This window comes from Heloderma suspectum, chromosome 2, assembly GCF_057233095.1.
Source record: "Heloderma suspectum isolate Gila_16-S chromosome 2, 16-S_ref, whole genome shotgun sequence".
Taxonomy (NCBI): domain Eukaryota; kingdom Metazoa; phylum Chordata; class Lepidosauria; order Squamata; family Helodermatidae; genus Heloderma; species Heloderma suspectum.
In genome coordinates, this window is record NC_139459.1 from 245669332 (window position 1) to 245694108 (window position 24777).

At 45.8% G+C, this 24777-nt stretch overlaps 1 protein-coding gene across 1 annotated transcript in view; it reads right to left on the reverse strand.

Moving 5' to 3' along the window:
• PPARGC1B (PPARG coactivator 1 beta) overlaps positions 1 to 24777 on the reverse strand; it is a 159276-nt gene that overhangs the window by 15324 nt on the left and 119175 nt on the right. The window contains exons 4-7 of the mRNA XM_084838658.1: positions 12222 to 12413; positions 8105 to 8221; positions 2005 to 3163; positions 192 to 228 (exon numbers count right to left, since the gene is read on the reverse strand). Coding sequence (XP_084694784.1) covers positions 192 to 228; positions 2005 to 3163; positions 8105 to 8221; positions 12222 to 12413 — 1505 coding nt within the window. The remainder of the gene's footprint in view (positions 1 to 191; positions 229 to 2004; positions 3164 to 8104; positions 8222 to 12221; positions 12414 to 24777) is intronic.

The window sequence follows — 24777 nt, forward strand, 5'->3', positions numbered from 1 at the left end:
GCTACGACAATTCAATAAAACAGGCCCATATGCTGCCATTAGCAAAACTAGTTCTGGCCAAGCAATACTGCAGGCCTGGCTAGGTTATCAGAGCTGCAAATTTTGGAGACTGCCAGTTGCTGGATTTGCTAATGCTCTGACATTTGGGGCTATTATCCTCGAATACAATGTATTTTGGCCATAATACTTACATTTGTACCAAGGGCAGTGCCAGACACCTCGGTGCTTCTGAAAGAGAAAAACAGAGAAAAACAAAATGACCCAATGAGCCCACATTCAAGCCCTTAAACTGGACTAGACTGCCAATGAGAGAGAAGGTAGATGAGGGCCAAACTAGGGCTGGTTCCAAGTGGCGGGCTCCTAGCACTAGCACTGAAAGGGCACGGCATGGCAATTCTGTTGTTTTCTCCTTAACAGATTTTCTGCTTTAAGGGAAAATACAGAAGGAGGAGTGGGAAGACATGGAAGGGTCATGTGTAGAAGACAATGTCATCTGGACCCTCGTCTGAAAGCACCCCAGGTAAGATGCAAGTGATCTGGGATCAGAACTCCTAATGACTTTTTTTTTTTTTACACAAAAAAGCAATGGTGTTGCGTGGAAGGATTAGGGCTGTGAGAGGCAGGTGTTTAACCCTATCCCCCTGTGCAGTTTCCCTGAGTTAAATCATGCCTCCCTCCAAACTATTTTACCTATATTTTTCTCCCTTTACAGTTAATAGCAATATCAGGGGGAGGGGGAAGCGAAGTTGGGGATATGTCACAGGGAAAAGGGCAAACCGCCCTCCCCCAGTGCTGAAGCCCTGATCCCATTCAGGTCTCACTATGGCTGCTTTTAAATGTAAACAGAGCCACCAGGGATCTGATCATGGATTTCTCACATGTCCGATTTTGTCCTTGCTTAGTGGCTGGGTTATATGCAGTTGGGCGCTCAGAATTCTAGCCTCTTCTCTGCTGCCCCATCCATCCATGAGTCTGTCCATGAAGCATGTCATGCTGTTCCAGAACCTTCCCTTCCTTGTTGCACTTTGCCCAATTTCAAACAGTATCAAATGTCTCCTTTGTCATAACTGTGCAAACTTTCTCCCCTGCTCTTTAAATATATTACATACTTTATGGAAGATGATCTCTCTGTTTGATTTGGAGAAAGAGCCTTTCCTTCCCCATTGCTGAGTTTGCCATCTCTTAAACTGGGAGGACATAAGATTGAACATGTGCTTAGAAGGAGACTAGGGTAGCTCATACCAATCACATGGGTTTACCCCCCTGTGATGAAATGGTATTTTGTTTCTTTGTTTAATTGGATTTTTTAATGTTTATGTGTTGGTTGGATTCCCCTGGATTGGATTCCCCTGGGAGGTGGAGGGAGATATATTTATTATTTTGATTATTACTATTAGAAAGGGTCGAGTAGGTAAGGAATTAATAAAAACCTGAAACAAGAATTTTTACCACATAAAACTCAACCTGCATTGAAACATCTCATACCGTGTAAATAAAGTTTCATTTTTGATTTGCTCTTTCAAACCATGTCATTCTCAGTCTCATTTGTTACCAGTAAAAGGGTTAGATGAAACTATGAAAGAAAAAAGCCATGGTCTATGAATTTAAACTCACTCACACACACAAAAATTGAAGATTCTCTCCTCATGAGGAGGAAGGTGGTGGCAACGTCCTAATAAAGGGGTTGCTTAGGTTATAGTTGATGTATTCGTTCCACACACACTCGCCCTAAGGTATTTCCTCAAAGAAGAGGTTGAGTGAATATAGAGGTACTGAAATTCTGGAGCTAGAATCACTACTTGGCATTGTAAAAGTATTTATGAAGAGTGGTGATGTTATAATAATCACAGGTGGGGAAAGGGTAATACATCACACTCCCCTTCTCCCCGCCCCTCCCCCCGCCCCCAAGAAGTGTGGGAACACTGACACAGGTCCAAACATCACATTAGACAAACATTTAGTTTGGCCCACAGAAGAATGCCCCAGCTCTCCTCCCCACTGTACCTGGGCAGCATTGGCTCTCATTGATCTCATACACTTCGCTCTCCCCAGAGCTCTCTGGTGAGGGGGTCTGCAACTCCATTGGGAGACTCTGATATCTGCCATCCACTTCATCTGCACCACTCACTTCTACCTCGGCTGCTGGTGCTTCTGTATCAAAGTCCTGCAGACCCGAGCACAGGGGTGGCTCTCTGGAGGCATGTTTGTTCCCTGCTGCCACTGTGGATGAAGCAGAGTCCAGGGGAGACTCGTCAAGGAATGACAGCCAGAGACTGAGCTCAGGATTGAGTCTTTTGGAGCGCCGCACTGCATATAGAGAGCCCTCCTGCTTGCGGCCTGCCTTCCCAGAGGCTAGCTGAGCTGAGAGAGTCACCCGCTTTGCACCATCCTCCTCTGCAGGGCTGCCGGTCTCTTTCTTAGCCTTGGCCTCTGTTTTGGGAGTATGCCTGGGCTCAGCTTTTGCCTCTGCCAGCATTCTGGCTGTGGACTTACACATCTCTGTGGATCCCCCCCCGGTCTTGAGTGGCGGAGCTCTTGCAGATTTGGAAGGCTGTGACCTGGCCAAGGAGGCATACACAGGCTTGGCCAGTCTGTATGGCTTGCTGACATCACATGGGAGGTCTCTGGCGAGCAGCTCTTTCAGGATGGAGAAATCTGCAGAAGGGTCTCTGGACGGTTTGCGGCCTGCAGAGGGATGCCAAGAGCCGGAAGGGAAACTGTTCTTACCCCAGAGCAGAGGCCTCGGCAGGGGGAAATCTGGCTTGGCGCGTTTGGAGGGGCTGTGAAAATGCTGGTGTTTCACGTCCGCAAGGTGGGTGGGGGGCAGCTTTCTCGGGGGAAGGCAATAGGTGTGCATGTAGCGGATGAGCTCCACTGCAGCATGCAGCTCCTTCTCTCCAGTGCCTTCCTCAGAAGACAAGGGTGGGGTTGCTGCAAGGTTCCTGTCATTCAGCAAGTCTTCACTGGAGTCACTGTCCTCTCTGTTGTGGGCACAATGTCTCTCGGGCTCATTGCTGTTGCTGCCATGGCACTTGTCTGGTGGCCAGGTGGCTTTTGTGTGTGGGCAGAGTGTGGTGGTGGAGGTGAGGTGCTTATGAAGCTCAGTGCAGCTCCGACTCTGAGCCTGGAGGAAGCTTGACTTTCTGTCTCGGCCACCACCCACCTTCACAAATAAAAAGAAATGGGAGTTAGGCTAAATAAGAACGAGCTTTTCTAGCCACACCGTAAAGCTGGGGTGTTCAACCTCTTTCAGCCTCAGGGCTGCATTCTGTTTCGGAGAAGCTCTCAGGGGCCACATTCCAGTGGCAGGTGGGGCCAAATGAGAAAAGCCAAAAATACCAGTATATTGCAGGTTAAAGTTTTTACTGCCAGTAACTAAGCCTTATGAGAGGCATTTCAACCTTTTAGGATGGGCAACAAAATCCTGCATAAAAGCCAGGAAACCACCAAATGAGTGGTGGTCAGGGCAAAGGGGTATGGCTAACTGGGGGACCCCAGAGGGCCGGATTGGGACCCCAAGCCTGAGGTTCTGCATCCCTGCTGTAAGGAGCACTGGTGGTTAAGTAAGCAGTACAGTACAGTAAGCAACCACAGGAAACATTTACATATTTCACAGCACCCAGAAATGGCGGTTTCCTGACTTTACACCAGATGCTTCTTAGTCCAAACAAAGAGTGTGGTGGCACTGAGTGGATTTTATGGAAATCTATGTAAACCATGACAAGATACATACATGGCAACAAAACAAGGGAAGACCCATACAGCCTTTCCTATGGCTGCCTTTGTGATTCAGCAGTGATGCTTCCTTACTGCTCGGAGGATATAAGGATCTGTCTTTAATTCAAACACCACTGAAAACCAAAATCTTTGCATAATTGCTGTAACTTGTCTGCTCTATTCTATTTCTAGGGAGCTTGCAGAATCTGGTTTTCTGTTTTGGTCCCTGATGTAAATGAAGGGCCTTGCTTTCAAGCCAGCAGATGGCACTTGCTTCTATTTTCTTCTTGTTCAGGCTGCACTTCAGAGAGTGCCCCAGTACCAAGCTCTAGCTCTCACACTGGAGCGCTCATGCTGCAAGTGGAGGTTAAATCCAAGTCTTCTTCTAGTCTGGGCTCCTGTTCCTGCTGAAAGTACTGTGTTTATATGATTGCGCAAATGTCATGGGCACCTACTGGATGATCCTACAGGCAGCTGGTTGGCTACTCTGTAGACAGAATGCTGGACTAGATGGACCCTTGGTCTGATCCCTCATGGCTCTTCTTATGTTCTTATGCCTGCAACACTGCTGTTCGTTATCACCATGGTCAAGGAGGCCCTTACCCTGAAGAGACGGGATCATCATCCAGCTACCTCTTTGCATGGACCTCAGCGATCTTTCATCACAGCCTCAGTTCCACAGCATTTACAAGATTTGCTGTGCATTTGCTTACTTTGCTTACCCAGGTTGCCCCACTAAGACTGGGCACAGATGCTAAAGTGTCAAGCCATGGGAGCATTTCCCCCTTCACTGCTCTTATTGCACAAACCCAATCCTGCAACTGCAGTAGCATAATCGAGGGGAATGACAGCCTTGCTACAGCGAGGGAAGAATTGTGCTGAAGGGGAAAAGCTCCTTCGCTCCCCTTTTGGGAAAATAACAGAATGGAAGCGTGAGCGGGGGGGATTGCTGGACGATCTTTGCCTTGCCTGTGGTTGCCAGTTAAAAAACAAAAACTAAATAGGTAAAATGAGGGCTCAAGCAGCAGAGTAGGAAGTTCTCCTCCTCAAAATAACTTTTAAAAACAAAAGAAAATAACTTCTAAAATATCACCAAAATGGTTCAGGCAGGATGGTGAGGAACACACAGTGATGTTGCAGGTACTATCCAATCAGTGCTGCTCCATGGCATATACCAGCCTTCCCCAACCTTGTACTCTCCAGATATGTTGGATTGCAACTCCCATCACTCCTAGCCAGCATGGCCAGTGGCTAGGAATGATGAAGGTTGCAGTACAACACATCTGGATGGTACCAGGTTGGGCAAAGCTGACATATACATACAAATCCCAAGAGCAACAAAGGTCATCTCTATATGAGGGTAAAACCTTGCCCCCTTACCAGGGCTTCTGCTTCAGGATTCTTTGTGGAATTAAGATCAGCTCCTTTACACAGGCTGACACAAGCTGTTTTTCGGGGATTTTCTTTCTCGACAAGTTCTGTATGTTTCATTATATAGCCACTAGATAGTGCTGCCGTATAGCGGAATTGCACATTTTCACAAGGCTTCTATGGTGGGATATACTGGGATGGAGAGAAAATACTAGACTTTCCTCATCATGAAAATCCCCATGATAATGGTTACAAAGAGTGGGAGAGGCCCTGAAGGATGTCAACATCACGTAAAGGACCTGCGACCTTCTGTGAGTAACCAATCTCAATCGCAGGATAAAAGCCCCATGTGGAGAAGCCCAAAGGTGCAGGCTGGAGAACCTCACTTAACCAGCTACTTCCCCTGATGCGGTGAATGCTGAGTTTCCAGCATATGAACTGCCTTATACTTAGTTGGACTTTTGGTCCATCTAGCCCTGTATTGATTATTCTGAGTGGGAGTGGCTCTCTAATGGCAGGAACACCTGGAGGAAAGACAGTTGTATCCCCTGCAACCAAAGCAAAGGGGTGTGTGCTCATTCTTTAATACAGCTTTCCTCAACCTGGTGCCCTCCAGATATTCTGGACTACATCTCCCAAAATTCCTGTTCATTAGCCATGCTGGCTTGGGCTGATGGGAGTTGAAATCCAAAACATTTGGAGGGCATCCAGTTGGGGAAGGCTGCTTTAATATAAGAACCATCTGTGAACAGCTTGAGGGAAACACTACAATCTGGATGGAAATTTAACTTGATTTAGTCCTTATCCTTTGATTATGTATATATCAGAAAACAAAAGACTGCTAGAGATAAAAGCTGAAGAGATGAAGGGTCTCATTCACTCCATGTACTGGGCAAGAGAGATTAAGTGAAGAGTTGGGAGGATGCTGAAACCTAATGCAGGGTTTGAGGAGATGGCAGAGCATATCTGTGCATTTTTAAAAGCTCTTTCCAAGATGGATCACATAGATTCTTCATAATGCGTGCATCACATACCTTTTTAGCTGGTGTGTGTGGCAGATTACTTTTTTTTTTTTAACCCTCCCTTCTTTCCAGCTAGTGTGGAAGGGGCAGTTCCCCCACCCATTCCCTTTTGCCCTGCCTTTCCCATGCAATCTCAAATCTACTTGCCAAACGTACTGCACAATTTCTGTCAACAAAGTGGAAAATCTTTAAAGGCACCTTGTGTGGATTAGTTTAAACAGCTGGACTGGTTCTGCAACTTTACATGTAGCTCTTTGCCCAACTGAAGTCAATTCAATGAGCGGCTAGGAAGTTCTGCTCTAATTTGGATCAGGAATGGGAGTGAGAACAAAGATGGGGAACGATCATGGCAAAGTTTAAAGAGGAAGGGAGTCTGGTGAGAATAGGAGATGCTTTGTACGCTGTGCTCAAGGAAACAGCTCCACAGTACACCCAGAGGAAGGCCTTATGGGAAACGGCATTGCCCTTGTTTTGAGAAGGCTCACTCAGATCTTACTATTAGTCTCTTGTTTTTCCATCTCTCTCCTTTAAACCAGGTATACCCAGCTTCTGTATTCCTGGCACTTTGCTCTCCAAACAATGGCCCAGGGCCTACAAGTATATAACCCAAGCTTCTCAAGAGTGGTCACATTCTAACACACAGAGGGTGTCACCTGCCAGTAAGAGGTCCCCAGTAAGAGGTTCCCACAATACCCCACAGCACATGTCCTTGGACATATGGCTGGGGTATTGTGCATACAAAATCCCAAGGGGAGATAGAGCATTGAAATATAAAATATATCTTATTTGTGTTAGCTTTAGTGGTGGGTCAGGGGGTGGGGTAAACCCCTTAATGAGCAAGACCAAGAGCAAACCTTTTGCCACACCTTGATTTAAATTCGGTACATACAAAAGGGGCCGGATAAAAACGCATTGTGGTCTGGATGCAGCCTGCTGCTGGGCTATCCCTATTTTAAAATTTCACTTTACTTAAGTCAGCGTGACCAAGATGCATTATTTTGTTTAAAGTAGTAAGCAAAGATTTTGCCTAATTAGGCTAGCCTATTATAATGCATCCTAAGCAGGGCTCCCCTCAACGGCTCACTTAGGGAATTTCTACATCAGGCTTTTATCCCGCACCTTTACCAAGACTTCTGCTTCCGGATTCTTTGTGGGATAGAGATCAGCTCCTTTAGACATGCTTTTTTCTAGGGGTTTTCTTTCTCTATATGTTCCATTACACAACCAGTAGATGGCACTGTGGTATAGCAGAATTGCAGAACTACAGAAGGCTTCTATAACACCTCTGAGAAAAATACCAGACTTTCCTCATTAGGAAAAAAACCTGCAATAATGGTTGCAAAGCACAAGAGAGGCCCTGGAGGATGACAAAGTCGTGTAAAGGACCCACAAACTACCGTGAGTAAGCAATCACGAGCACAAAATAAAAGCCTCATGTAGAACGGCTCTTGGACAGTTCAGGTAGTGCAATTTGCAGCTGACAGCACAATCCTGTGAAGGTTGCAGAAATTCTCCACCCATCTTTGCTGGAGGACAAGGGTCAAGGGAAGGTGGGAGGTCGGTCAAGAGCAGCCCTAAGGGGTAGGAAAGACCCCTGTCTGAAACCCTGGAAAGCCACTGCCAATCAGTTTAGAGTCAGCTTTTCCCCCACTCTAAAAGGTGGAAATGCCTCTCTTAAGGCTTAGTTGATGGCAGTAAGAGCTTGAAGCTCAAATATGCTGGTGTTTCTGCCCCTGCCCATCTCGCCTCTGGCCTGGCCCACCACTGGAATGGACAGCATCTCTGAAATTAAATTTGGCTCTGGGGCTGAAAGACGTTTCTCACCTCTGCTGTAGAAATACTGCGCTAAATGGACCAATGGTCTGACTCCGCAAAAGCAGCTTCTGACGTACCTATGAAGAAACTGGATTTGATCTTGAGCGAATCTAGTCCACTGTGTTATTTTAGGGCAAGGCAAGGCAAGGCAAGGCTGGGGCTACTAAGAGGAACAATACCTTTGCACCGGGCCGCTGGGGTCTTGACTTAGGAGCTCCTTGCCGCCACACATTCCCCTCTTTCTGAACCTCATAGCTTGGAGGCACATTGGATGGAGAAAGAAGCAACTTCTTCAGCTGGAAAGGGAAACGGTGAAAGAAAGAGTCGGAATTCCTGCATAAATGAACAGCAGCCCCTGCTTAAATTCTCCCAGGTCACTGCCACCACCGACCCAATTCACAGAACCAAAACCCACATCGCCAAGACAGCCACTTCAGTTCACATGGGCCAGATTTACATGGCCGTTCCCCCCGCCCCCCGCCCAACGCACAACAGAAGTTCTAGCATTCACCCATAAAGAGAGTAAAGAGCCTCATGAATCAGGATTGTGGGCAGGCTCCGATGCATCCTGGAAACTGAAAGCCAACATGAAGCTGAGGCTTGCCTCCTGAACTGAGCTGCAGTCCCAACAAGTACCAAATACTTGCCAAGACCCAGTCCCATGAAGGTTTGCTGCTTTTTTGTGGAAACTCATCAAGGTGATGGCAAGCATTCATTCCTGGGTACGTATCGTGAAAACTAAGCATGTATTATCATCATGCGTGGCGATCAGCCTGCAGTTTTTGTGCTATTTCCTGCATGGAATTATAGTTCATGTTGGAATGACAGAACATGTGTAGAAGAATGCAGAAAAAAAATGTTTCGATTCATTTCTGGAGAGCTACTTTGGCTGCAAGTCTCCAAATCCATTGCTTATCAGAGGGACAACTCTCATTGCTTTCATACTTATCTCAAGTTGCGTCTTCAAAAGACTTGGCAAGCCCTCTCTGGGTGCACCTCCTAAAATCCCAGGAGTGTCTTCCAGGAAGCCAGTGTGCACGTCACCCTCTCCTGCCTCCTCTTAGCAGGGCTACAGCCATCTTGGCACTGATGATACTAATGAAATCAGGGCTGTCTGTGCAAAATGAATGCTCTGTTGCTGGAATGACAAAGCGGGTCCCCTGTATGAGGATGCCCAAGGAGCCCAAACACAGAGAAAGGCAGCCCTAGGAGGAAGTCTCTATCGGTGGTGGAGACCCCCTAGGAAGGTAGAGAAATATTGGAGTGTGTGTGTGAAAACTATGTCCCCAGGCCCTAAAAAATGCACACGCACTGACTTCATGGTGCTTTAGAACGTTGGCAGCCCAAACCTACAGCTGGCCAAGGCTGAGCATTAAGCTGTAGGAAAGCAAGCAGGATGTTACTTACTTTCCTTCCACCTGGGTTCAAAAGGGTGGGGATGGGAATGGGAGAATGGGCGTCCTGAGGCACACATCCTCCAACCCCAGTTCTGTTGCCTGCCTTTTTTGTGGCCCCCACTGCCTCGCCATCAAAATTGGCAGGGTGGTGTCCAAAAATTGGGTACTTCCCTTAAAGGAAAATAGCCCTTTTTTGCTGCCACTGCATGGTGAAATTTCGGAGGCAAACCACAGTTCTTTTGCCGCCACTGTACTACTGATTTTCTTTGGCAAAATTGGTGACATGGTGGTGATATATTTATTTATTTATAGTGTGCCACTTTTCCAGACCAATCAAGGCAGCGGGGGGGGGGGGGAGTGTGTGTGCAGCTCCTGGTCGGTTCTGGGGGGGCACAGGAATTGGCCTCCAGAACTGCTGAAGTTGCCCACCCCCAGTTTAAAGGATCACAGGTGGAGGTGTTGAGGCTAATCCCTTTTCCCTTTCTCCCTAACTTGTGACGTGTTTTACAGGAACCCACTTGTGTCTATGAACTGGGAAACATGTATTGGCCTCTGCAAAAGAGATCAGTTGAATGTAACATCCCAACAAGGGCTTCAATTTATTCATTCATTAGCTTGCCAAGTGTTTTGAAGAGGTACTTTCTGTCCAAAGTATTTACTGAGGTTTTTGTTTTTTGGATCATCTTTATGATAGATGCTATCTTAATCCTATCAAAGAAGTTGTGGGTAAAGCAGCAAGCTGAAAATTATCTTAAGAGTATCTAGTATACCCAAATATTTCTGATTACATGGCTAGAATATTTATGTTAAGAGGGGGGAATTTCACATTCTACACTCTCACACTAAAGGCAACCTGGGATCAGTAACAAAATACCAGATTTGACTCTTGTGGGAATGTGGCAGTGGGGAGAAATCTTAAAAGGTTGCCTGGAAACTTGAAAAGCTCCTTAAAAATTAAGTGCATGATGGATATCAAATCAGTCAGTTCCCACGGTCAAATGTCTGCTGCTTTCTCTATCACAATATAGTGAAATTTCAGTTTCATATCATGTGTCAAACTCCTAATAATAATAATAATAATAATAATAATAAATGGAAAGCTATTCCCTTCCCCCTGCAACGTATACATCCTATATATACACATACAGATTTGTGTGATATATATGTATATATATAATATATATAAATATATAAATATATAAATATTATACACCCACATGCATGCACATTGTTGTGTGAAGTGAAAATGCATACTTTTCACCACTAGATGCCGCTATAACGCTTTTAGAAACCATGACATCCAGTAATTATACACCAGGAGGTGGAGTGGGGTGGGGGAGGAATGCTAGGCTGGGGCCTGTAATTATAAGCCTGGCCTCCTGTACCAGCACTCTAGTTATAAGTGAGAGGAACTGCTCCATTGCATCAGATCTCGTAAAATGATTTAAAATATGGCCAAGTAACAGAAGGGTGAAACACATATGGAGGACTGAAGGCTCTGAGCACTTACTAAGTGAAACCAGGCTCAGAAGAGGTGGCCTTCTCTGTTAACAGAGATGTCATCCAGTGTACCCTCTCCCCTTTAACCACTCTTCCTCAGAGGTTGGGTAATAAAGGATGTGGAACACAAGCCACAGATAACCAAAAACAGATAGGACTACAGCCTGGCCATGTCCCCAAATTCCATGACTTACAGGCAGGGTGCTGTGTATTCTGCATTTCTCTGCAAGGGAAAAGATTGGAATATGATTCTGGATGCAGAATTTAGCTTTCCTGAGTATCTCCATACTAGGGGGAAAATAAGGGCAAGTTTCAAGCCCTTGAAAATGTGTGTGCAACACCTGAAGAAATCTCAGAAGCTGGAAGGGTGATTCAATAAGATTTTTATGGTGCAATCCTATATCAGATTTAAACCCTATTAAATTCGATGGGACTTACTCGCAGGTAAGTGGATTGCAACCTTATTCATCAGGGCAGGGGGCTTAGACTGAGTATCCTGCAGGCAGTTTGCCCTACACCAGAACTAACCAGCCTATGCAGAACAAAATTGTGCCAAGTGAACAAAAATATCCACATCCACTTAATATACATAAAGTATAGTGGTCGCAGATCTTCTGGGCAGAAAAACTATTTAGAAAACCTCTGCCCTACTTCACACACAAAACTTCAAAATGGCTTATCTTAGATTTCAGATACCGTAGTGCACAACTTTGGTTTTATTTTTAGTAAATAAAGAGTGCAGAATACACTCAGCCCTGCCTATAGGGATTCAAAGAAATTAAAAATAACCTGGTGCTCAAGGAGACCAATGAACAGCCGTAGCAGTGAGAGAGCTCATCTCACACCTCCGGCCCTGAAGTGAGCGGCATTTGCAGACTCTGTGGCATGGGGGAGATGTCGGAGATGAGAGGGAAAACCCCAGGCAATGGGCACCATGAGCATGGCTCTGCTTAAAATGATTAAAGATCTGGGATGTGTTTAGGGTGCGATCCTATGCGTGTTTAGACAGAAAAAGGTCCTACAACTCCCAGCATTCCCCAGCCAGCAGTGCTGTTTGGAGCATGCTGGGAGTTGTAGGACTTTTTTTCTGTCTAAACATGCATAGGATTGTGCCCTTAGCCATTCACACAGTAACCCACTCCATCCCCTGTCACAATCACACACTTCCCTGACAAGGATGGCAATGGAGAAATCAAGTGAGAGCAATGGCGCAGCACATGTATACGTATACAATAACAGGAATATATAGATATAGATATAGATATATATGCTTTTGTATTGTTATAATTGTAAGCCTATAATGAAAAAATTCAGACCTTGGCTTCCTATCATACCCATGCAGCCGGCTTATCAGAGGCGCATCCAAATCCACCTTAAACAGTAGGAAGTGGGTTCTTACTAGAGACAGCTCATCAACCTCTGGGACAGGGGCAGCCAGTTTGGGAGAGGGGGCAGGCGATGTGCCACCGCTATGGGGCATGTCCCCCTCATCCATATTTCTGAAGGCAGCCAGGCCCATGTCGTCTCCCTGGATGTCATCCAGTGTCTCGGAGAGAGCCGCCAGCAACGCTTCATTCTCGCTGTCTATAATCTGCTGGGAGGAGGCAGAAGAACGTGAGAGAGAGAGAGAGAGAGAGAGAGAGAGAGAGAGAGAGAGATGGTAAGAAGAGGTGTTTGCCAAGCAAAATACCTCCTACAGGAGAAAAATGCAAATGTAAAAACATTCAAGGAACAAACACAGCATAGCAGCCATCATGCTAGGGAACAGAGGCTGTTATTTGTTTGTTTGTTTGTTTGTTGCATGTACATCCTGCCTTTCCTCCAAGGAGCCCAAGGTGGTTTATATGGTCCTCCTCCTCACAACGACCCTGAGGGTAAGAGACTCAGTGACTGACCCAAAGTCACCCAGTGAGCTTCAGGGCCAGGTGGGACTAGATCCCAGGTCTCCCAAATCCCAGCCCAACACTCTAACCACTACGCCACACTGGTTCTTTTTATATATTGGAAAGAAAGGGAACACAGCCTTCCAACCATAAAGAGGGGAGTTTAGATTCCACAACATAACCCATTCCCATTTGGGGAATGTCCTTCTGCTATGGCCCTTATTCATTTGTATATAACTCTACTTTTATAAAAGAGAAATCTGAACTAACATCTACTTTTTCACCCTACAAATGTTATCAGGGACAAAGCATCACAGTGTTGTTGTTTTAATCTAAAGATTGAAAATCTGGAGAGGGGTAGAATATCCCTTGTGCAAGGCCAGACATGGAAGCTGGCAATGTGGCTGTGATTAAAAAGTGGTTGTTCCAAGGCATATCTACACTCAGCGCTGTAGGTGCCTGTGAAACTCCCACACAAACATGCAACGGATGTGTTAGAGTGAGGTGGGGAGTGGGGAACCACATGTTTTCCAGTGACAAAATGTGTGCTGCCATAGAAGTGTCACTGCAACATGCGAAGTGTAGTTTGCTTGCCGAGCTCAACTCAGAATGCACTGCACATGCATGTTACCATCCGGAGTCCATCCATGGTAGGGGTGCAGACCCTCAGGCCCAGGGGTCAAATCCTGCCCTCTTGGAGACCCAATCTGGCCCTCTGGGGTTCCCCAATAGCCCTGCCCCCCTTTCCCCCGACTGAAGGTTTCTCAGCTTTTGTGCATCCCCCCCCCATCTTCTAAATGGCAGAAATGCCTCTCCTAAGGCTTAATGACCTGCAGTAAGAGCTAAGTGAAAATATGCTGGTGTTTCTGCCCCGCCCCTTTTGCATCCAGCCCCACCCACCACTGGAATGCTCACCCTGCCCCTGAGCTTCTCTGAAATGGAATTCTTTGCTGCCTCATTCTCTCTGGATGACTATGTACGACAGCCAAAAAGGGCCTGTTCAATCAGTGCAAGCCATGGGCTTTGAAGAGGCCTCTTGGCACCTACATGTGCTGATAATGTCATAGGAGGGTATCTGCACCTAGTGGCTCTATCAGGCTTAGACCCTAATAAAGTCTAGAAAATTGAGGGAAATCCAGTCCCTAAATGGACTCCTCCACACACATACACACACTATGCATTCCCTCACTCTTTCTGCTTTCACTCATTTATGCAAATAGAATGCGTCTCCTGACAAACCAGTAGTCCATTGGAAGAGTCTGAATACCAGGCAAGAAGTTGTGAGCTTTACTCAATTCACCCATCAATGAACATTATTTCCAGCTTTATTTTATAACGGCAGTCACCAAGGTTCACAGAGATTTGATTTGATGGTGAGCTTTATTTCTGCATGAGCTGCAGATTGTATCTCTATATAGGTATATTTCTATTTCAGGAACAGGGCTTACATTGGAAGGATTCTGCTGTATGGCTTTTGCTTGATGTATATTGTCTCTTTAACAGAAAAAGAAAGTACAAACCACTTTCTTAAAACAGCAGCTGTCAGTGTGGATTCCTCAACTTCCCTACAGACATTTTCCATCTTTCCTGGTGTTGGCCTTTTTTGCATCCCAATCATATGCATGTTTACTGGGAAGTAAGTCCCACTAAATTCAGTAAGACTCACACCTGGGTAAGTATGCATAGGATCACACCCTTAGATAAGTTTCAACCAGGATAAATAGCACACTGCATGATAACTATCAATTTAATTGGTACATTAATCAGCTGAGGTTGCAATCCTAAGCACATTGCCAAGGGCTAAGTCCGAATGAACTCAGTGGGATTTCTTTCTAATTAAACATGCTTAGGATCAATTAGTTGGTGGATCTGAAACTGAAGGATACAAACTGGATGCAAACACAATGCAGACATGGACAGATGCAGTGACTACCTCTTCTCTCTGCCAAATTTGATGAAAAAAGAAATTTTAAATTACTAACTTTCCTCCCAGTTTGTATTGAAACCTGACAGGTATTTTGCACTTCTTGGCAAAACTACCTTCTGGCGATAAAAAACACAGGGAACTGAGGTAGAATCAGTGGGCACAATCTGGCCAAAGCTAGACACTTTTAAATCCTGATTTCAATGGAAGAATTATGCACATGCTTAAAACTCAAATCAAAAGGACTTTAAAGTGTGTAGCTTTGGCTGGGTTGTGCCCATTGATTCCAACTGACCACTTCAGGTGCCTGTGTTTTTTATTGCTAGAAGGTATCTGGATCTTCTACAGCAGGGGTGGTGTTGGTGGCCTGAATAAAATCAGCTTGAAATGCACAGGTGCAGAATCATACAAGCAACCGCCGAAACAATTTGCCTTCTCAGTGACAATCACACTGGAAAAGTTATGGTAAACACTGGCTCCATGTAGACAAAGAAATGTAGTGATGAATCTGGGTGTCCAATAAAGAAAGAGTGGGTGCAGTATGAGCTGACAGAGCCTGCAGGAAAACGTCTCACACATCCTGAGAAAGGCGTGCGCGCATGGGAATCGTGATGCCATGTAATTACAGTGCAGAATCTTATAGAGCTGGATGTTAACAGATGATAATGGAATCTATCCCTCTGCCTTAAGACACAGTCCTCCATGCGGTAGTCCGGGGTGGGCAGAAGGACTTCAACTCCCAGCATTCCTGACCATTGGCCATGCTGGCAGGGGCTTCTGGGAGTTGAAGTCCAAATCATTTGGAGATCCAAATGTCTATATGATTGTTAGCTGTAATGAGGTAGAACCAGCAAGGTACACTTTAGCAAAATGCCTCTGATGACTCAAGAGCAATATGTGCAATCACAACACGCTACTACTGCAGCAGCCCAAAAGCTATAGGAAATAACTTTTAATTGCTTAGGAAACCAAGCTGAGGATGCCCAATCAATTCTGAATGTTACCAGTTTGCACATGGAAGTACTCGGGGCCCATGTAATCCTTCACCCCACTTCTGTTTCTCTACTAATTCCCTAAATTGTACAGTTGCACGTATTTGAATAGTATGATGAGCACTGAAACCATTCCTGGAAATCAGAAGAGCGGAAAAAGATGAATGCTCTTTTATGTCAGATTATAGTGAAATGGTTCAGGGGAGGGTGAGCCAATGGATTTTAACAACCAGCTGTTTTAATTTTATGGGCTGAATTAGCCACACGGCTATTTTACTATTCTTCGGGTCTGACCTGTTACAGACCAACCTTCTCAGTATCTTCAGCTCTTCAAAAAACAAAGAAACAAATATGGGGACAGGACTCCAAATGTTAACTGTGGTCCTGTGGAATTTGGCTCTTGACAATGAGTTTCAGTGCTGTAACTTGCTCAGGCAATCCTTCCAATATCACAGAGCATTGCACTGGTTTCTTCCCAGTATCTGGGGGTATTAAAGTGTTATATTTAAAAAAAAAAGTGGAGCATCACAGCAATATTTGCCTTTTAGCCAAGAACAGAACAAAAAGTCAAGGTGTTTTTTTAGAACAACATCTTGTTAAGTACAACCTATGCTATGAATCTGAAAATATCAGGACTTGGCAAGGGTCAGATTCCAAGACACTGGGTTCTGGAACCTGGGGGAGCAGAGCTGGCTGGCACTCTAAATGGACCAGAGGCACTAGTCAAGTTCTGGAGTAGCCATCAAGGATAGGGAGCAGGCACTTAGAAAGTACCCTCATATCAGAGATGGGCAGAAGTGGCTAAAGCTTGGAGGACAGGGATTGGCCCTTGGGGTCAGCTGACTGAATTCTTATGCATGCTGGTTGTTCAGCCTAGACAGCATCTTTGAAGCAGAGAGTTTAGGGTGAAACTATACATTACCTCCCCTGCTTTTTTTACTCAAAAGCAGGCACAGGGGACCCAATCTGAATCAGGATCCTAGCGGGAGGGGGGGGGCTAGGGGGCTTTAACCCTTTGCTCCTTCCTGAGGTCCCAATCCAGACTGGGGACCCCATCCCTGCAATTTACATTGCCCCAAAGTGATCCATTTAAACAAACGGATCACTTTGGGGCAATGTAAGTTGCAGGCACAAGGGCCCTGATTCAGATTGGGACCACAGCAGAGGCAATGGATTAAAGCCCCCATGCCTCACACAATAGGGTCCCAATCCAGATTGGATCCCTAGTGCTTGCTTTTAAGTTAAAAAAAAGGGGGAAAGTAACATAGTTTGACCCCTGGTCTTCTAGGCTTGCAGTACAAACAGTGCACTGGTGGTATATGAGGTAACCCTGACTGTTGGGAGACCTGCCTCTCTGTCTGTCTGTCTGTCTCTCTCTCACACTCACACACACACACACACACACTCTGCTACCTTACAGAAAAGCTTAATTGTGTAGCATATTGGGAACTCCAGTCTAGTCTGGTTAGAGCCAGTTCAGGCTTGCATAGGGACACACGGTACAGTCCTCCACATGACACTGCCGCTCTGCTTGTGCCATTTGCATAAGCAAACTCTAGCGCAATGTCAATAGCGTATGCTGGAGTGATGGGTTTTCCTGGAAAACCCATCACTCCAGCATATGCTATTGGCGGTGCACTAGAGGTCACTTATGCTACTGCTGCATCAATGGCGTAAGTGGACCAGCAACATTGGATAGAGCCCTATGTTGCCACAGAATTCATGTGCAAGATTTGCTTGTTTTCTAGCGTTTCCCTGGATATGTTATTTTCTTCCTGTGTGGGGCAATTTGGGGATTGTTTCCAAACAAGCACTCTCCTGTGTGCATTTTGATGTGGTGTGATCACATGGGAGGTTTGTATAATATGCTTGCCTGAACGTTTGAATTGGCTCTCAGACACTTAAGAGATGTGCTTGCCTTGAAAGAAACAAAAAGTCCCACTGACTCTGAGTGCTTATTGGGATTTGTGTATAGCCATAATTAACCCCAAAGATCCATGTCAGCTCTGTTAGAAGTGATAGTGGCGACATCCAGGAGGAAGGCACCAAGGGGGCTGCATTCGCTGAGCAAATTTATTTTCCTTCCAATATTGGCAAGGCACTTCTGCACGCAGGACCTCAGCAGGATACGTTTCATCAGGCTCTGCTCAATCCTAAAAGTCCTGTCTTTTACATTTCGGCTCTGTTTATCTTTTCCTCAGGAAGTTCAGAGGAAAATATGCATCCCGCAGTGATGGCCTGCCAGTCATTTTGGACCTCTTACAAGAACAGCATAAAGCTGGACGGTGAAGGTATCACTGTAGGGAAGGAATTCTTGAAAAGTTCATAATGAGTGGATAACTCCACTGCAAAATATTGTCTGGCAGGCACTAGTAACCTGAAATCTAAGATCATCCTTGTGTTAAAAGAAAAGAACAAAAGCACATTCTCTTCATAATAAAACTGAAATTTAAATGGGCAGTAAGCAACTGAAATATGTGTATTTCTGCCAGTTACTTCATCCTACATTAGCCCATGTCACAGGTTACCTGGGTATAAGTTCCTATCCCATACAGTTCTTCCTAGTTCTTATTTCCCTTCTCAATTAGTTCTGTGAAACACTTCAAAGAGCCTCTGCAGACAGCCCTCCCACCCATCACCATGCCAAATATTGTCCCAGGAATCAGTTTACACATGATGAACTCTCCTTTTATTACAGGAATTAAAACAGCAATAATATTAGCTTTTCAGAGAAATATACAGCCCTTTTCCAACATCCTGTCAAACCCAGCTCCTGCCGAGTCAGACAAGCGGGGGGGGGGGGTGTTGTGTGGGATATGAAGCAGAGCCAGGGGAAGCTAGGCCAGTGTGTCACAGGCAGGGGGAAGCAATGGGCCAGGTCCCTTTAATGCTCATGGAAGGTTGTGCTGGGGTGAGGAGTGGGTTGGTCATTCATTCATTCATTCATTCATTCTATTTCTATACCGCCCCATAGCTAAAGCTCTCTAGGTGGTTCACAAAAATTGAAAACCATTAAAATACATTATATAAAATACAAAAACCATTCACATAATGACGTAAAATAACACACAACAACAACATATATCCAAAACCATCAGCCAGAGACAATCAAGAGACTCATTATATGCTGCCAAATGCCTGAGAAAAGAGGGCAGTTTTAACCTGGTGCTGAAAAGATGACAATGTTGGCACCAGGCAGGCCTTGTCAGGGAAATTATTCCACAAATGGGGAGCCACCACCAAAAAGGCCTTCTCCTTTGTTGCCACCCTTCAAGCCTCCCTCAGACAGGCTCTTGGAGGAGGGCCTTAGATGCAGAGTGTATTGTATGGGTCGGTTCATGCCAGGAGAGGTGTTCTGTTAGGTACTGTGGTCCCAAGCCATGTAGGGCTTTATAGGTCAAAACCATCACTTTGAATTGGACTCAGAAGCATATAGGCAGCCAGTGCAAGTGGGCCAGAATCAGTCTTGTATGTTCAGACCTTTTGGTCCCCGTTTTCAGTCCAGCTGCCGCATTTTGCACAAGCTGCAGCTTCTGAACCATCTTCAAAGACAGCCCCACATAGAGCACATTGCAGTAATCTAACTTGGAGGTTACCAGAGCATAGACAACTAAAGCCAGATTATCCCTGTCCAGATAGGGGCATAGCTGGGCCACCAACCGAAGGTGGTAAAAGGCACTCGGTGCCACTGAGGCTACTTGAGCCTCAAGTGACAAGGATAGCTCCAGGAGCACCCCCAAGCTACAAACCTGCTCCTTCAGGGGAAGTGCAACCCCATCCAGAACAGGTTGAGCACCCTCCATCTGGTCAGCAGAACCACCCACTAACAGCATCTCAGTCTTCTGGATTGAGTTCCAGTTTATTAGCCCTCATCCAGTCCATTGTTGCAGCCAGGCACTGATTTAGCACATCCACAGCCTCACCTGAAGAAGATGAAAAGGAGAAATAAAGCTGTGTGTCATCAGCATACTGATGACAGTGCACTACAGAATTCTGGATGACCGTGCTCAATAGTTTCATACAGATGTTGCACAGCATGGGGGACAAAACCGACCCCTGCAGAACCCCATACTGAAGAGTCCACAGGACCGAGCAATATCCCCCAAGCACCACCTTCTGGAGCTAACCATCCAAGTAGGACTGAAAACACTGCAATGCAGTGCCTCCTGCTCCCAGCTCAGACAGTCATCCCAGAAGGATACCATGGTCGATGGTATCGAAAGCCACCAAGAGATCGAGAATCAACAAAGTCACACTCCCCCTGTCTCTCTCCCGACATAGGTCATTATACAGGGCGACCAAGACTGTTTCCATGCCTAAATGCGGCCTGATCCCTGACTGAAATGGATTTAGATAATGGTCAGGCACTATCACGGGACCTGCTCTGGCCTACTGTGTACATGCATGAATGCATGAATGAACCAGGCCTGAGAAAGGCAACTGCACACACACACGCACAAACCTGCGCACGCACGCACGCACGCACGCACACACACTGTCCCTTCAGACACCAGTGTAAGACCACTTTCTCTGCACCAACCTGTACATGCTTTGTTGGATCTATTCAGCACAACTGCAAAGAAACTGCAGCTCCTCAGATAGGAACATGGGAAGCTGCCTTATACCAAGTCAGACCCTTCGTCTGTCTAGCCCAATATTGTTGGGTTTCAGGCAGGATTCCTTTCTAGCCTTACCTGAATATGCTGAGGTTTGAACCATATTTATTTTAAAAATTGTTATCTCACTTTTCTTAAAAATATAAGCCAAAGAAGATCATTAAAAACAAACAGAAAGCAAATGAGATTGATCCAAGAGGTAGTTAGGGATATACAAATTTTGTTAAGTCCGTGCTGTCTCTTTTGTGGATTGCCACAGATCTGTCGTGCTGCTGTCCGCTCTTTGACGGAATTTTTTTAAATAGAATTTCGTTCTACTTGCACTAATTCAAATGAATGCAAGTGCACATTTGCATTAATGCACACTTGCACAAATGTGCATTAGCGCTAATGAGCATTAAAGCTAATGCACATTAGCATTAATCCCCCCAAAAGTGAAAAGCCGTTCCGAAAAGCCATTCCGAAAAGGCCAGTCCGCTGAGGAATCCACAGATCAGATTCACAAAAATCCGAATTCATTTGAATCTGTCATGTATTTCTCTGGCATCCCTAGAGGTCATACCCTCTTGAGCTGGGCCCTCTATGCCTCCACGAATGAGAATGACAAAGTGGACCATCCAGTGCCAAATGGCGGAATCCAGTAATGGGTCCTGCTGGAGCACAAGACCAAGCTGAAAGGATTGTGGGGAAGAGCAGGCAGGTTCTTATTCTTGTTTATAAAAACTGAGATATCTGTGGAAAGAAGCAGAGGCTTCCAGGAGCCCCTCTTATGAGTAAGAGAGCAGCCTATTAAAACATTCTGCAGGCTATAAGCGTGGTGGGCTGGCGAGGGAGAAGCAGAGCATTCTGTCCCTCCTTCGCCAGCCCACTCGGTTCTGCGCTAGCCGTGGAAGAAGGGGATGCGCTTTGTCCACAAGCAGTACAGAAGCTGAGCAAGCTGGCAAAGGGAGGACAGGTCGCTCTTCCCCTCCTTCACCAGCCTGCACAGAATTGGCAAGAGATGAAGTACGAGACTTGCCACAGGGCAGAGCTGAGGGAGAGTCGCTGGCTGAGATCCTGAGCCTAAATATTGCCACAAAGCCAAGAAGTGACCTAAGAGCTCTGCTTATTGGGGCGGGGGCATCGTAAGGAAAAGCCAAATGCATAGTGGGCAAAGAAGGCTGAGCAGCAGGTATAGCATGCAAACATGAGCCAAGACACAAGTCCAGTCTGGGCATTCTAGTTATGGTTAAGGTCAGGGATGGGCAACCTATGGCCCTCCAGATGTTTTGGCCAACAATTCCCATAAGCCCTAGCCAATATAGCCAATGATGAGGGATCATGGGAGTAGTAAGCCAGAATCCCTGGAGGGCCACAAGTTGCCCACCCCTAGTTTAGGTGAACATGCGGCCTGGGAGCAGGGCAGTGCTGAGAAGCAGTTCCTCCCCTTGGTGTCCATGCATACAGTGCGAACATCTGCAGAAAGGGGGCCCCTGATCACGTGGAGGCTGCCACATGAGCTGGAACTCCGATAGTGCAGAGTTCTGGCTTACATGGAGGCTGTGCATGGGGGGGGGGGGCTCTGCAGATGCACAACACCAGAAGGAGGGGCTTTGTGACCCAGGCAACATCAGGGGCGGGGCTACATAGCACAGCCCGGCTCCCAGCTCACCTGTTCACCTTAACCAAAAGTAGAATGCCTGAATAGAGCTGCACTGAAGGATGGATCAAGTTAACAAAGGGAGAACTGAAACTAATAATAATTCATGGCACGTCCTGATTATGGGAGTGCTCAGCAAATCATCGAAACAACGCACCCCTTCCACTTTTGTGGGGGAAAGGCCGTGAGTAATGCGGAAAACAGGGGAGAGGTATGGAGCATGCCAAGGGACTGACCCTTTGCATGCTCCATAAGCCATGTAAAGTTTTAACTTTCCCCCCGAGCTCATCGCTCCATCCACCTGCACCACACATCTCAGCTGGGTGATTTGTATAATGGTACCACGTATATTTCCCCTTCATGGATCACTGCCTTGTTGTGGCGAAGGGGCTTGCGTAACTCAGTGAAGCCATAAGCTATGCCGTGCAGGGCCACCCAAGACGGACAGGTCATGGCAGAGAGTACTGACAAAATGTGGTCCACTGGAGAAGGAAATGGCAACCCACTCCAGTATTCTTGCCAAGAAAACCCCATGGAACGTATCACAAGGCTAAAAGATATGACGCCGGAAGATGAGCCCCTCAGGTCGGAAGGTGTCCAATATGCTACTGGGGAAGAGCAGAGGGTATTTCCAAGTAGCGCCAGAAAGAGTGAAGCGGCTGGGCCAAACCCGAAAGGACACTCAGCTGTGGATGTGTCTGGCGGTGAAAAGAAAATCCGATGCTGTAAAGAACAATATTGTTTAAGAACCTGGAATGTCAGATCCATGAATCAAGGTAAGCTGGAGGTGGTCAAACATGAGATGGCAAGATTGAACATCGACATCTTGGGAATCAGCGAACTAAAATGGACAGGCATGGGCGAATTTAATTCAGGTGACCATCATATCTACTATTGTGGGCAAGAATCCCTTAGAAGAAATGGAGTAGCACTCATAGTCAACAAAAGGGTGGGAAAAGCAGTACTGGGGTACAATCTTAAAAATGATAGAATGATCTCAGTACGAATCCAAGGCAAACCATTCAACATCACAGTAATTCAAGTCTATGCCCCAACCACTGAGGCCGAAGAAGCTGAGGTTGATCGGTTCTATGAAGACCTACAACACCTTCTAGAACTAACACCAAAAAAAGATGTCCTCTTCATCATAGGGGATTGGAATGCTAAAGTAGGAAGTCAAGAAATCACCGGGATAACAGGCAGGCATGGCCTTGGTGTACAAAATGAAGCAGGACAAAAGCTAATAGAGTTTTGCCAAGAGAACATGCTGATCATAGCAAACACTCTTTTCCAACAGCACAAGAGGCGACTCTACACATGGACGTCACCAGATGGTCAATATCGAAATCAGATTGATTATGTCCTTTGCAGCCAAAGATGGAGAAGCTCCATACAGTCAGTAAAAACAAGACCTGGAGCTGACTGTGGCTCAGATCATGAGCTGCTTCTTGCAAAATTTCGGCTTAAATTGAAGAACGTCGGGAAAACCACTAAACCTTTCAGGTATGACCTAAATCATATCCCTTATGAATATACAGTGGAGGTGAGGAATAGATTTCAGGGATTAGACCTGATAGACAGAGTGCCTGAGGAACTATGGACGGAGGTCCGTAACATTGTTCAGGAGGCAGCAACGAAATCCGTCCCAAAGAAAAAGAAATGCAAGAAAGCAAAGTGGCTGTCTGATGAGGCTTTACAAATAGCTCACGAAAGAAGGGAAGCGAAAAGCAAAGGAGAAAGGGGAAGATATACCCAACTGAATTCAGAGTTCCAGAGAATAGCAAGGAGAGACAAGAAGGCCTTCTTAAATGAACAATGCAAAGAAATCGAGGAAAACAACAGAATGGGAAAGACTAGAGATCTCTTCAAGAAAATTGGAGATCTCAAGGGAACGTTTTGTGCAAAGACGGGCATGATAAAGGACAAAGAAGGCAGGGACCTAACAGAAGCAGATGAGATTAAGAAGAGGTGGCAAGAATACACAGAAGAACTATACAGGAAAGATCTGAATGTCCCTGATAGCCATGATAGTGCGGTCACTGAACTTGAGCCGGACATCCTCGAGAGTGAAGTCAAGTGGGCCTTAGGAAGCATTAGTAACAACAAAGCTAGCGGAGATGACAGTATTCCAGCCGAGCTATTTAAAATCCTAAAAGATGATGCTGTTAAAGTGCTGCATTCAATATGCCAACAAATCTGGAACACTCAACAGTGGCCACAAGACTGGAAAAGGTCAGTTTACATTCCAATTCCAAAGAAGGGCAATGCCAAAGAGTGTTCAAACTACCGCACAATTGCGCTCATTTCACATGCCAGCAAGGTGATGCTCAAAATCCTACAAGCTAGGCTTCAGCAGTATGCGAACCGAGAACTACCGGAAGTACAAGCTGGGTTTCGAAGAGGCAGAGGAACTAGAGATCAAATCGCCAACATTCGCTGCATCATGGAGAAAGCAAGAGAATTCCAGAAAAACGTCTATTTCTGCTTCATTGACTACGCTAAAGCCTTTGATTGTGTGGATCACAACAAACTGGCAAATTCTTAAAGTGATGGGAGTACCAGACCCCCTTACCTGTCTCCTGAGAAACCTGTACGAGGATCAAGAAGCAACAGTAAGAACCAGACATGGAACAACCGATTGGTTCAAAATTGGGAAAGGAGTACGACAAGGCTGCATATTGTCACCCTGCTTATTTAACTTATATGCAGAGTACATCATGAGAAATGCCGGGTTGGATGAATCAGAGGTCGGAATTAAGATTGCCGGGAGAATTATCAACAACCTCCGATATGCAGACGATACCACCCTAATGGCAGAAAGCGAAGAGGATCTCAAGAGCCTCTTGTTGAGGGTGAAAGAGGAGAGTGCAAAAGCTGGTTTGAAACTCAACATTAAAAAAA